Source organism: Nelusetta ayraudi, unplaced genomic scaffold (genome assembly GCF_046127955.1).
Source record: "Nelusetta ayraudi isolate G7.1 ecotype Tasmania unplaced genomic scaffold, CSIRO-AGI_Nayr_v1 ptg000060l, whole genome shotgun sequence".
Lineage (NCBI taxonomy): Eukaryota > Metazoa > Chordata > Actinopteri > Tetraodontiformes > Monacanthidae > Nelusetta > Nelusetta ayraudi.
The window spans coordinates 4,082,862-4,095,971 of NW_027466110.1; the positions used below are offsets into that span (position 1 = coordinate 4,082,862).

Here is a 13,110-nt window from a genome sequence, read left to right on the forward strand (position 1 = left end):
GGGTTGTTTAAGGAAAGTGACTGAGGAGGCTGTGGGCTGTGTTAATGTTGACGAACCATGGAGGATAAATTCATCAAAACCCGTAAAAACCTCATCAAAAACATCATTAAAAACTTGAAACAAAAAACTACAAAAAAAACAAAAACAAATAGAAAAGCAATAAAACTTTACATATTTCACATTGTTCAGCTGTATCAACAGGTTGCTTTGTACAAGTATAAATAAATAGATTCCGTTTGATCTGTAGCCCTAAGAATATTTGTTTGAAAGCCCAGTTAGTTTTCCATCAGCTTCAGCTGCTGTCCAGACAGGCAGGTAAAAAAAAAAAAGAGGGAGAGACACAGACGAGAAAGAGAGAGAGAGACGGAGAGAGAGAGAGAGAGAGAGAGAGAGAGAGAGAGAGAGAGAGAGAGAGAGAGAGAGAGAGAGAGAGAGAGCTATACAGTCCCACAATTCAACACAACATTACATGTCCTTCCCCTCTTGTCGGATCCTGTGAACTTTGCAGAGACAGCTGGAGAGGGCTGTGGTCTGAGGCTCAGAGATCAAACAGCATGGATTGCCTCCACGCAGACACAATTTGAAGACAGTAAAAGGTATGGTATTGTTCTGGAAAGGGATAATCTAGTGCCGCCAGTGTTGCAGAGATAAAATTACAGTGGCTTAAACATGACTGTGTGTAGGTCATTTGGTGCACCTGCAGGACAGAATGACTGAGGCTGGGATGATGGCACAGCATTACTCAAGCTCAGGGGGATGTTCTGAATTGCACTTTTCACTGTACCTTTTTTCATTCCCCGCAACATGTCTCATATGTGACAAATGGTGTATTTTTCTTAAATATATATATACACATATTGCGTGTGCATGTGTATATGAGCTGTTCATATGTGTGCACAGATGATCATGATGATTACCCCCCTAAGATCTTAATTAGAGACAAAGTCCATAAGATAAGGCTTTTTCTAATTTCAGTTATTTTCTTGAAACTTCCATATCAGGAAAAATCAACTTAGTCCAATCAAGTAATATGTGGCTGTGCATCCTGTGTGTCCTATTCACCATCAATTATTTTTGTGCTTATCTGTTGAGTCTGCTCAAAAATGGTTTATTTTTAAGAGTTTCTCTATGGGGTAGTGAGCTAAAGTTTGGAAAACATTTTTGTAGATACAGTGTTAAGGTCCAATTATTCGCTTCATAGGTTATATAAAACTATTATAAAGTTATTAAAATATGTAAAATCATTAATTAAATTAATTCATTAATATTTCACACACCGGAGGCAAATTCTTCTTTTGGGTCTGATAACTTGACCAATAAAATGTATTCTCATTACGTCCTAGTTATTTATCTTTCCATAACATAACCAACCGGAGCTGTTAAAAAAAGATATACTTCCTGTTTCCGCACGGACCCGGAAGTTGTCTTAATTCCGCGCGTCTTTCGCGGGGGAAACACAACACAGTCCCACACAACAGAGTGCAGAAATGGCGGGTAAGTGGCTAAAGCTTCACTGCTTTACATGTCGCGGTGGTATTGTGCAGACATTCTCCCCGAGACGTGCACGCTCGTCGCATTTTAAGCGCAGGAAGGTCGTGAATGAGCTTGTGACATCACCAAAACATAGCCAGCTAAGCTAACGTCCTGTTACTCTACACTAGCCATAGAGTGGGCCTGTGCGCTAGCACGCTGTACGAGAGGGAGAGGAGCAGGCTGTCAAAGCATGCCGTTTTAATACCACTGCGTTCGGTCGCCGTTTGGAGAGACGCTGACACCGCCGTTTGCGGTCTCACTTACAGTCTACATGTAACAATAATTTCGCCATGCAAACAGTTTGCGTGAGCTAATAGCGACAGTGGCTCTACATCTGTTTAGTTTCTCCGCGCTCTGGTGGTGTCTGCTAATGCCGTTCAGTCATCCAAGTGTGTACTCATGTGTATTCCTCAGCGCTAAATACCATGGAAAAGAAACTGGCTGAGTACAAGTGTGAAACCAACGATGCGATATCCCTGAAGCTGGGTACGTTTACCACTTGTTCCGTGACTCACTATATGTCTCCTGTAGAAATTGTGTTCACATTGGCATGCGTGTGGTCATACGCTGTCATGCGCTTTTACATTTGCATCCCGCTTAAAGTCATTGCATTTTTCTTGTAGTTCGCTTCCCGGAGGATGTAGATGATGATGGCACTACCTTCCACCCAGAGTACAGCCACCAGCTTTTTGGAGATGAGTGAGTAGTTCTGCCTTTATTACCCCTATTAACCAGTGTCGTTTTATATTGAACACTGTCTGTATTTAAAAGACGCCCATTCTGTAGCCATGAAGAGCCAAAAAGGCATTGACAACAGAACATTGAAGAAAGCTTTTCATTCAAGCTGTTTATTAGTTATGAATTTATGGCAAACACTCGTATTGTTCAATTTTAATGTATTTAATTTAATGGGCCCAGTTCAAGGCTTCTTCCCTCAAATGTGAAATACGAATTGCATTGTTCTGTCTTTGATTTACTATCAAGTAGATGTAGTTTATTTGACTGATAATGAAAAGCAACAGGCTGACGCAGATTCATTCATAGCTCATGTATATACAAATTCATAGTCATAGTCCAGTTGGTGATTATTTAACATAGATATACGTATAAAAGTGTGAAGTTATGCCAAACTTTGATAAACGGCAGCATTATAATATTCTAGTTTGCCGACCAAAGCATTGCAAGCTTAAAATGTTAAGATTTTGCGTTTCATGGAAATAGCTTGAAGGAGAAACAACAATTGGGGAACCAATTATTTTTTAGAGCCTAATTCCTAGGAAACTTTGTGCCAGCCAAATAGCTCTATTATCTGTTTGGCTGTGAATGGCAACGATTTAGTGGATAAAGTACCATCAACAAATCACAGTGACAGAAAGCATTATATTGGTTCCCAGGAGCATTAGAGGATTATCGTGCATTCTAACCGAGTGTGTGCAAATATCTTGCATGGCTACGACAAACACAGTTATTTTAAGCTGTAATGTGCAAATGCTTATTTATTCCTGTGCATGTCTTATTGTGATTTTAACGGTTCCATTGATTGTGTGCAGTGAGGTCGCTTTTGGATACAAAGGTCTTCAGGTACAGCTCTACTACACGGCAGGAAACCTGAGCACCCTCTTCAAAGTGAAATATTCCTCAAAGGTCAATGAGGTGTTTGATTGTGTTGAGGTAAGAAGTCTTTCATGTATTTCATATCCTTGAGCAGTTATTAAGCAAGCATTAAGCAGATGTGATGTGATGGGATGGGATAGATAGATGGATAGATGGATAGGGATGGATAGATAGATCTGACATTTTTCATCTTGTGGTTTAGGCTTTGGAAAAGAGTTGGAAAAAAGTTGTGAGTACCATAGACAGACCACTGTGGCATTAGAAAGTTGCCACACTTTGCTCGCCTAGTTACTGTTGCTAAGGTGTGATTGGTCAGTAGCTGCTCTAAGGCGGGGCTTCCCGGAGGGTCAATAGCAGCAGCCACGCTCATCCCGTCAGCTTGCGGTAGATACTCGCTGCCCTGTTTGAACCACAATTAAGCGGTGTTGGAATAAACCAAATTAAAATGCCTTGTGTTGGAGTGCGGTAAGATGGATGCGTGAGATTTCACACTTGAAATCTACTGCTGCTGCTGCTGCTGCTTCAGATGAATTGCAAAACTTCAAAAAGTAGCAAATCAGACTGTCAGTCAAAGTACTGACAAAACTTTGCTCGGAGTTTGCTTCTTTTGCAAGTGAGGGCAGCCTAGTTGGATTCTGAGAGCAGTTTTTCTAGAGCAACATTGTTATTTGTTCACTTACTGAAGCTGCTGAAAGCCTCTCTGGGTGGCAGCATTATTCCAGTGTGAGATCTCCCGTTTTGTTAGACTAATTCTCAGCCCACTATGGCCCCCCTGTGCTAGTACACTAATCCTGCTCCTCCCTGTTGGAAAAAAGGCTTTTAAAAGGCTTTGTAGTCGGCGACTAACGTGAGGAATTGATTTTTCTTTTTAGTAGTTTGTGTGATTGAATCAGCGGGAGGAGTAATGTGACACGGTTGGATACCTTGTTCATATATTTCCAGGAACGGCTTGTTGCTCGAGCCATCAGCAATCAAAATTGTTTGGGTTCACTGTGTGTGAACTGATCTCCATAGGCTGCAGCTCCTAATGTGAGCCTGCCATTTTAATGTAACCATCAAATGCATTCGTTAATTGTATTAGCTGGCTAATTGCTTGACATTAAAGTTCAATGTTTTTTTGAACGTTGCATTGCTCAGACTGTAACACTTTTTTTTTCCCTTCTTTAGCCCGAAATAATAATTTACATATCAACAGCCGGTATTTAGACGTAAAAAGGACAGTTAAGTGAAACGCTTGTCTCCTTTTCTGCGATTTCACAAAAGAGCCTCTGGCAGCTTTGGATTCTTGCTGACGCTTTCAATGCAGCAAACATGTTAAAGCGACGACATGAATTAGCCAGGGCCCCTTTTGAGGTCAGATGATTCAACCCTCGGGACATCTGTCCTGTCTGAAAACAGCGGGGGCTTCCCCAACTTGGACAATGTGGCGTTTAAACTGGCAGCATGTGGGAGCAGCGGCTCCACATCTCAACCTGCCAGGATTTACTATTTGTGCCCATGCACTCATCATATATAAAGAAAAAGACCCCGATATGACAGCGGCAAGCCCTTCCAGTAAGAGCCACAGTGTTACTTCCATCTCTAAAAACTCTCCAGTTCACGATGCTTTAAAATCGAGAGATCCATTAGACTTTTTTTTTTTTTTTTTGGGGGGGGGGGGGGAGAGTCGGTGTGTGTGGGGGGGGCCGTAGTTTGAACCAGATATTGGGAGCGAAAGGTGACGTCTGGCTCTGTGTGTTTGCGCCGCCGCTCGGTGTTGACCCCCTGAGTGTTCACCCCGTGAAGGGTTTGAGTGCAGCTGGTGTCGAGCCGCAGAGTGGAGGGGAGCGGCGGAGTTCAGGCTGCATCTCAAGAGTGTTTGTCTCTGAGTGCGTGCGTGCGGACGGGCCCGGGGTGTGGTGCAGCTGGCGCCGGGCGACGGGGAGGCGGAGGAGATGGAGTTTATGCAGCTGCCGCCGCTGATGCAAGTCTGCCATCCAAAAAAATCACCTTCTCCCCTTTTATGAATTGGCCAAAAAACACAGTGCCGCTTGGCCGGCCCCTCGGTGCGAACTGGCGTCCGCGCCAGACCGTTTCTGTTGCAGCAACGACGGCGCAGCTTCAGTTTCAGCTTCAGTTAATTCTCCCCCTCGCTTGGCGAGATAGGAGGGGGGGGGGGAGTGACTTTCAATTATTTGCGTACTTCCTTTAATGTACCCTTTGGGTTGGATCAGAGACGTGAAATAACACCAACACGACAAATTAGATAGTTTGTACTCGCTTTGTGCTCATTGTTGCAAATCAAAGACATTAACAAAATGCCCGAAAAGGAACATTGTCGAGTTTTATTCTTCCCGCACTAAGGCCTCCTTTTCTGGAAGGCTGTGCAATTTAGCGTCTAGTATGTTGAAGAGTGGCAGGAATAAAGGGACTTGTTTGTCCATGGCCTTTCAAGTATGGCCCTCATTCTTTAGAAATGTCGCCGGACAATTACAATGGTTAAGAGGCATTCAGCCGCAGGTGCATTACTTCCAGTTAGATATTAGCTGATGTCTGAAAGGGTTCTTTTGGGGGGGGGGGGGCTGGGGCGGGGGAATTAGCAGCGTGTTGCATTAGCCTTTTGTCGCACATGTTGCTCAGACCTTCTTCATTTCCCAGTTTTCAATGCTGAGCAGCGAGGGTCTCTTTGCTGAAATAATGCCCATCACACATGTAAATGGTGTGAAAGGGCCGCGCGGCAAAGTGTTCTCATGTCAATCCTCGTGGAAATGGATACAATGCAAACATTACAGCTGAACTAACCACAGGTTGCACTGAGTAAAAAGTCCAAGGGTAGGGCCCCTTTGTCGTCTTTCAAAGCGCCGGGGCAAATTCATTTGATTGGGTTCACTTGGCAGGATTAGAGGAGGGGGCCCCCCGTCTATTATGGATGCCCAAAGGTTTGTTAAGTTGAGATCAATTCATACGACTTTATTTCCCAGTGAGATGTAGAAATGCGTTTATTGTGGCAACTTCATCACATATTCATGGTGCTCATAAGTAGTAAATGTAGTGATTTAAGTGGCCCTTTCAGCGGGGGGAGGGGAGACGGTGCCGCAGTGGTCCCTGCTCAGCTGACAGTTTTAATTGCCTAATGGTTCTCATTCATTGGAACAAATCAGGCATCCTTCCAGCTTTGATTTAATGCAGGGTTTTTTGGGGTTTTTTTTTTTCAAATGCTTGCGCTGATATTTCTACAAATATCAATTCTCTGTACAAATGTTTGGAATTTTGATCTATTAGAAAAATACCTCTCCTTGCCGTGTTTTCGTGGGAGCGGGGATCTAATAAAATATTACATTTATTAACTTTGGGGCTTTTTTTAAATTTGTTTGCAGCCCGATGACGTTGAGGGCAAGATCCGGGAAATCATCCCCGCCGGATTCACCTGCAACACTGACGACTTTGTCTCGCTGCTGGAGAAGGAGGCCAACTTCAAGCCTTTCGGCACCTTGCTGCACACCTACACCGTCCACAACGAGGAGGCCGGACAGCTCACGTACCAGATTCACAAGGTGAGGGCTCCATCCACGCAACCAGTCTTAAACACGCACACGACCACAAGTCCATCTCTGTTTAAGTGTTTTAAATATCTTTTCTTTTTTTTCTCCACCATTTTCGGAAAAAAAAAATTGACTTGGACTGAGTCCTCTGAGCGCTTGACAAATGACAGCGTTTGAGCCATGTGATTATTTACTTCTGTTGGATACAGAATATCACTAATGGATGGACCAGAGTGACATCTGCATTTACCGAATGCATAGTTTTAAGTGCATTTGCAAGTCTGTGCGTGTCCCAAACTTTTTTTCTTTTTTTTTCTGGTTTGTTGTTGTGCAGGCTGATATCAGCTGCCCAGGATTCCAGGAGTACCACGAGCGTCTGCAGACTTTCCTCATGTGGTTCATCGAGATGGCCAGCTTCATCGACACAGACGACGATCGTTGGGACTTCTTTCTTGTGTGAGTGCCCTCCCTCTTTGACACGGCTCCCTCCCGCATCCACACACACTCCCCCCCCCCCCTCCCCAAAAAAAAGCCTTTATTGTGTCATTGAAAAACAAAGGCTCCCCTTTGAGGCGTTTGTGACCAATTACCCGGCCAGTTTGATTATATTTCCCTCGTCGGAGAATTGTTGATCAGGCAAGAACTTCCTTTGTGCCGAGCAGCCTTTTCAGATTTTTCAGGGGCAAGAGCTGAATTGAATGCTGTTGTCTTTTGAAACACTGAACAATGTCTTAACAGTAAAAAGAGCCTCTGACAGTGTTTTCTTTACCCTGGCAACTATTAATACTGACAATGGGCAAAATGGACTGAAGTGATTTGGAGGAGCTCAGTCCCTCCTCCAGGTCCTTCTCTTTCTCTAAGTTGCAGTACTCCAATTAAGTGCATAATGTATTCAGGTTGCAGCAGGTGTACCAATCGGGGCCTGGCTGCTCTAACATACTGGCACGCGGGAGGAGGAGGAGGTGGGAGAGGGGGGTGGCGGTGGCCAATGGAGCCGAGGGGGCTAAAATGGATACTGCATGGGAGTGTGCCTGTAATTGACCTGCTTTGCCTTTGTGTTTTATCCGCAGATTTGAAAAGTACAATAAAGACGGGGAGACGCTCTACGCAAGCGTTGGCTACATGACAGTTTATAATTACTACGTGTACCCAGACAAAACCCGACCACGTGTAAGGTAATTGTTGGGGCAGCACGTGCCTCCCCACTTCCTTTGTGTGAAAAAGGCGGGGAAAATTATACATTTCTTTATCCTCTTCCCCCAAAGAGCCCAAATTACCGGCTTATATAGCCAGCCATTCAACAAGATTTTGTTTCATTAACAAGCCCGTGCGATTTGTATCTGCAAACAACTTTTATGGATAAGATTTGATTTGCTTGCATTGACGCACGTGAGAGTTGAAGTTGCATCCGAGTGGCGGACGAACAGTCTGTCTCGCCGCTCGCTGACGAATTCCACGCAGACCTCCCGTTTTCCTCATGGGCTCTGTTTTACGCTTCTGTCTCTTGACCTTTAAAACAACAACAGCCAAATGTTGATCCTGCCTCCGTTCCAAGGAGAAGGCCACGGCGCTCAGCTCCTGGAGGCGGTGCACAGATTTTACTGCGGCCTCCCCAAAGTGCAGGACATCACAGGTGAGGGTTTGTCTTTGGCATTTTTACCTTTGGCTCCTCATTTGGCCCTCGCCCGGTTAGGCCTTCCTGTTCACCCCAGGGGGTCGCTTCATTTGAGGAGCTGGTTTGGATAAAACCGTGCGCTCAGTCTCCTTTTGAACTGAACCAAAGTACTTCTTCTCATGCAAACAGAGGATGAATACTAAATTGGAGCTTTTATTTTCGTGCTGTTAACATTTTATGTTGCCATATTTGTATCTTGTCAAATCTTTTTAGCCTGACCTGCATTGTGAGATTTTTGTCACAGTGCCACGATCACTCCTGTTCACTCACATTACGATTGCCTGTTGCCAGCCGAAGACCCGTCTGAGAGCTACGTGAAGCTGAGGGACTTTGTGCTGTCCAAGCTCTGCCAAGGCCTCCCGTCCTTCGCCGCGGAAAAACTGCACCGGGGCTTCTCCGAGGAAATGGTCAAAGAGTCCCAGGAGAAGCTGAAAATTAACAAGGTGACACATGAGAGGAATATCTCCAGTGATTTTCAGTCTTATTTTACCTTAAATAGCTTTCTGTACAAAAAACACCTGTTATCCAACATCATGGCGACTAGTTTTGGCCTGTTTTGTTCTGTCGTTCGTCCTACAAATCTTTTTTCTATTGTACAGTAAAAAAAAAAGATTGAAATGGTAGAAGTCGGCAGCAGATTGTGTTCGACGACAACAGAAGATCTTTATGAAACTTTTTCTGTTGTAACAAAAATATTGAATATAAAACAACTATCACCACTAGTGCATCAAGTGCAACACTTCAATTTAAGCCCGACATGAAGCTGAACATTTACGAAGGAAGAAGTTACAGATTTCTGTCTCCAACAAGTTCCCTTCTGGAGCTCAGCTGCTTTTCTCTGAACGCTGTTTGATTTCTTCTTTATATTCATATAATTATTCCTCAGTTAACTTATTTTAATGCATTAATTTTTTCCTTTTTCTGTCAGAAACACGCAAGACGGGTGTATGAAATCCTGCGTCTGAGAGCAACAGACATGAGCGATGAACAAAAAGCCAAAGAGTATTGTTCGGAGGTGAAGAAGAGGCTGTTTGGACCGTACAGGGTGAGTTTTAGGATCATCCCGCCTCCTGTACAGAAAAAACATCAAACATACACTGAATGACTTCGCGACTCCATGATTGTGCAAATGATTCAGGGATGAATAACTTGTCTCATGTCGATGTGAAACAACAATCTTGTGTACAGTCTCAGTGTATCACTCAGGCTGTTATTGAACGAAGCAGGATGATCATTGAAAGCCGCACTCTGGAGCCGCTTATTATGTTACCTTTTTTAAAACAGAAAAAAAATAGATTTTTGTTCTGGTGAAAATTGATAGATTACTGGTCCTGCATTGTTGCAGCGACAAAAGAGTGCACCAGGCGCCTGGTTGAGCCTTTTTCCCTATTCAGAAACGTGTCATTAGCCGGTATTTGCATTCATTTTGAGGGGGAAATCATTTTCAGGAAAGCGTCTTCAAAGCAGAAGGCTGCTCCCTTTAGAAATCTGTCGTCTTTTTAGCACAGTGCCCTTTCAACACCAGCTACACTGTGCTGTTTTCTAGAAATGAAATGTTCCTCTTTTGTCTTCTTTGGCCATCTTCAGCAAAAACAATATAATGACTTTATTTTTCACTAAGAACAGGAGGAAGGTTTTTTTTTTATATATACATTTTTTTTATTGAAACTATACCAAGCAAAGCCTCCATCCCCCACCCAAATAAAGGAAAAGAAATCAGTTGAGGAGCAAACCTGTGTGGCCGGGCGGGAGTTTCCTCGGAAGGATCTGGCGTCCAGATGCAGAATGTTTTTCCTTCCCTGAGGAGACGTTGTTGCATGTAGTTACTTGAAGGGCATAAACCACAGCTCTGTGAACGTTAGGGGGATTACACATTCTGTCTTTGCCCTTAAATCCCTAGTGACCCTGTGTGTGTGCGTGCGCATATGTGTGTGAGTGTGAGGTCTTCAAGGCAGCCGTTTAAGACCATGTAAATGATGTGTGGCCGCTCTCACATCCCTGCAGAGGTTTGTAGCCCATTCCTGAATGAAATACCATTTTGATACGAATCATTGTGATCCATCTTACACTGCGTCCCCCGCAGTGCGTTTTAATTTGCGTCACATTTATAAATGCAGAAAAATTCTTTCATGGACATTTGGAACGTAATACATGTCTATGATATTTGAAAAGAGATATGGTTTTACTTTATTGTGTTAAACATGATCCTATAAGAGTAATGTAATCCAACCTCATGTGAACTGCCGCGTCAAATAGTCCCCGCCCATTTCACCAGTCACCCTTCTGACTAACAGTCTGCGCTGTAATTGTAAATCTTCAGCATCGCCTCCATTTCCACATAAAAATTGCTTCTGTGTAGTGCACGTCTATATGATATTGCAGTGTGTTCAGTATGTATCTCTCAGTAGTCCACTGCAGATTCGAAGTTTGCGGTAAACTCACCCTACACACCCAAGGAAGCGCTTCTGTCACTTGAGAAGCTGCACACCTCCCTCCAGATATTGCCGCCTCTCAGGTGTTGTATAGCTTTTTCCCAGAGTGTGAAAAGTGATTATGTGTGTGTCCCGCTTGTCGACGCCTTGCAGAAGAACCAGAGAGAGCTGGCGAAGATGAAAAAGTGCCTGCGGCCAGAGGAGCTGGTGTCCCACATGGGCCAGATGGACACTCAGGCGCAGCAGGAGGAGCTGGAGAAGAGCTACCAGATCACCTTGGAAGATTACAGGAGGATCCTTGAGAGGCTGGCGTCGCAGGCTTGATCGGACTCGCGGAGATGCTGCAGATGACCTGCCCTGTACATACGGAGCCCCGACATCAGCACAGACCTGAGCTGCAACCAAGAGGAGCCTCCTCTCCTTCTAAAGAAATCTCTTTTAATTGACAGCTTTGAAAGAATTAGTCGTTCCTCTGACTTTGCGATACGTTGCAGGTGAGGCAGCCCCGTCTGTTTCCAGTTTCCCCCCTCCCCAGTGCACCAGTGTGTTCAGCAGCAGAGGAAAATCTCTGTTTTACTCTTTCTGTGTGTTTGGCCACATAGCGTGAGATTAACTGGTGTAGTGCTTCACAGGTTGGTGGATGTCCGCTGTCATGCTGAGAAATCCTTCTTTGTCATTGACATTTTTTATGATCTTTTGTCAGAATAACTGCCAGTGTGTTGTTTCGGAGCACTTGATACTGAAAATGATAATAAAAAACAAAAAAACAATTGTTTTGTATATTTCACCCACCTGACTACTATTGTAGAGACAAAAATAAAAATCTGTTATCTTTTGCTTTCATTTTGCTTATTTTGTTTTTCCCACAAAACAACCCAAATAGTATTTAATTCTGTTTTTTTTGTATCTCAAAAATACACACATTAAATAAACAAACAAAATATAATTCAAAATACTCTGACAGAGTCTTCTCTGTTTTCATCTAATTTTTGAACTCGGAACGGCCATAAAATCCCGAGGGAAATGTTTCATGGTCAAGCTTATTGGTGCTGTAGCAACTAGTGGAGTACATTGAAGAGATAATATATAGCTATTCATATTGCACGGGCTAATGGTGCAGATTACCTCATAAGGGACTGATGAATGTAATCTCCGCTACGAGATGAATATATTTTTAGGGCCATAATTCTGCCCAGGCATCCTCTTGCGGCTAATGTAACTCGTGATTGCCACTGATGTTGAGTGTTACTCTAATGAGTATTATGGTTATAAATTGAAAACCTTTGTGCTGCTGTATTGCTCCCACTTATGCAGATTGCAGTGATGAATACCCATCATACTTTATGATACTTTAGCACATTGTCTCTCAATGAAGGCTTCCAGGTCAATTTTATAAACATTTTTCTCCCCCTCTCCATGCGAAACAAGACCAAACCTCGGAACCCTTCATGTCTCTAATTCAGATTTATTGAACCCACTTGTGGCCACAAGGGGCCTCGTCTCTCTGTGAATCCCTGCTATTTCTGCTGTGAGAGCGCATTTCCCTGCAAAGGCTCGCTGACTGGTCTTCTAGTGGGATGCTGTATGGATGTCTGTGCTGTCTTTCTAAAGATCACATATTATGATAAATACACTTTGCCACAGGATTTTTTTTTTAATCACTTTGTGTGTGTATACATACATGTGTGTAAATGTACACGTACATGTGTAGTGTATATACACACACGTATATGTGTGTGTGTGTATGTATATATATATATATGTATATACACACACACACATATAAACACAAACACACAAATATGTATTTGACCAACTACTGTTAATGTATCTATGTGATGGCGATCCTCTGGACAATCCCCAGACTACTGGGCAGTGGGCAGACCACACAGTTGAGTTTACACAAACTTAATTACTCCCCTCACAGTTCACACCTCGTCCGTCCCGGGCCTTCCTCTCTCATTCATTGCGTTTATCCTGCAAATGCTCAAAAGCATCAAGCAAACTTGCTTATTTAAAGAAGACTCTGTACTTGAGAGTCAGCTTTGAGAGAGAACAGAGTCCTCACTGGGAACTAGTCTGTTTTTGTGGGAATGAAGCAGAGGAGATGCTCTGTGAAGTGTTCAGTTTCGTGTTTCAGCAAAAGTGTCAGGCAAACAGCTTAGAAAACACACTCCTCTTCTTAACACCTTCCTGTCACCTAAGTCGATGCTTGGTAAGGACAGCTGAGCTGAATTTAAACTAGAGAGAAGGCTGATGTCCACCGTCTTAACTGCTGCAAGTGCACTAATTGAAGAATGATAAAAATGTTCTTTTAAAATATCCTAGGTGGTTA

At 43.5% G+C, this 13,110-nt stretch overlaps 1 protein-coding gene across 1 annotated transcript; it reads left to right on the plus strand.

The window, feature by feature from the left end:
- The first annotated feature begins 1,406 nt into the window (after positions 1-1,406).
- Positions 1,407-11,618, plus strand: hat1 (histone acetyltransferase 1). Its single transcript, XM_076039953.1, has 11 exons — positions 1,407-1,494; positions 1,948-2,019; positions 2,157-2,232; positions 3,084-3,204; positions 6,504-6,680; positions 7,003-7,124; positions 7,739-7,843; positions 8,195-8,301; positions 8,635-8,786; positions 9,272-9,388; positions 10,929-11,618. The coding sequence occupies exons 1-11, from the start codon at positions 1,488-1,490 to the stop codon at positions 11,097-11,099; spliced, it is 1,227 nt and encodes a 408-aa protein (XP_075896068.1). The 5' UTR covers positions 1,407-1,487; the 3' UTR covers positions 11,100-11,618.
- The last annotated feature ends 1,492 nt before the right edge of the window (positions 11,619-13,110 follow it).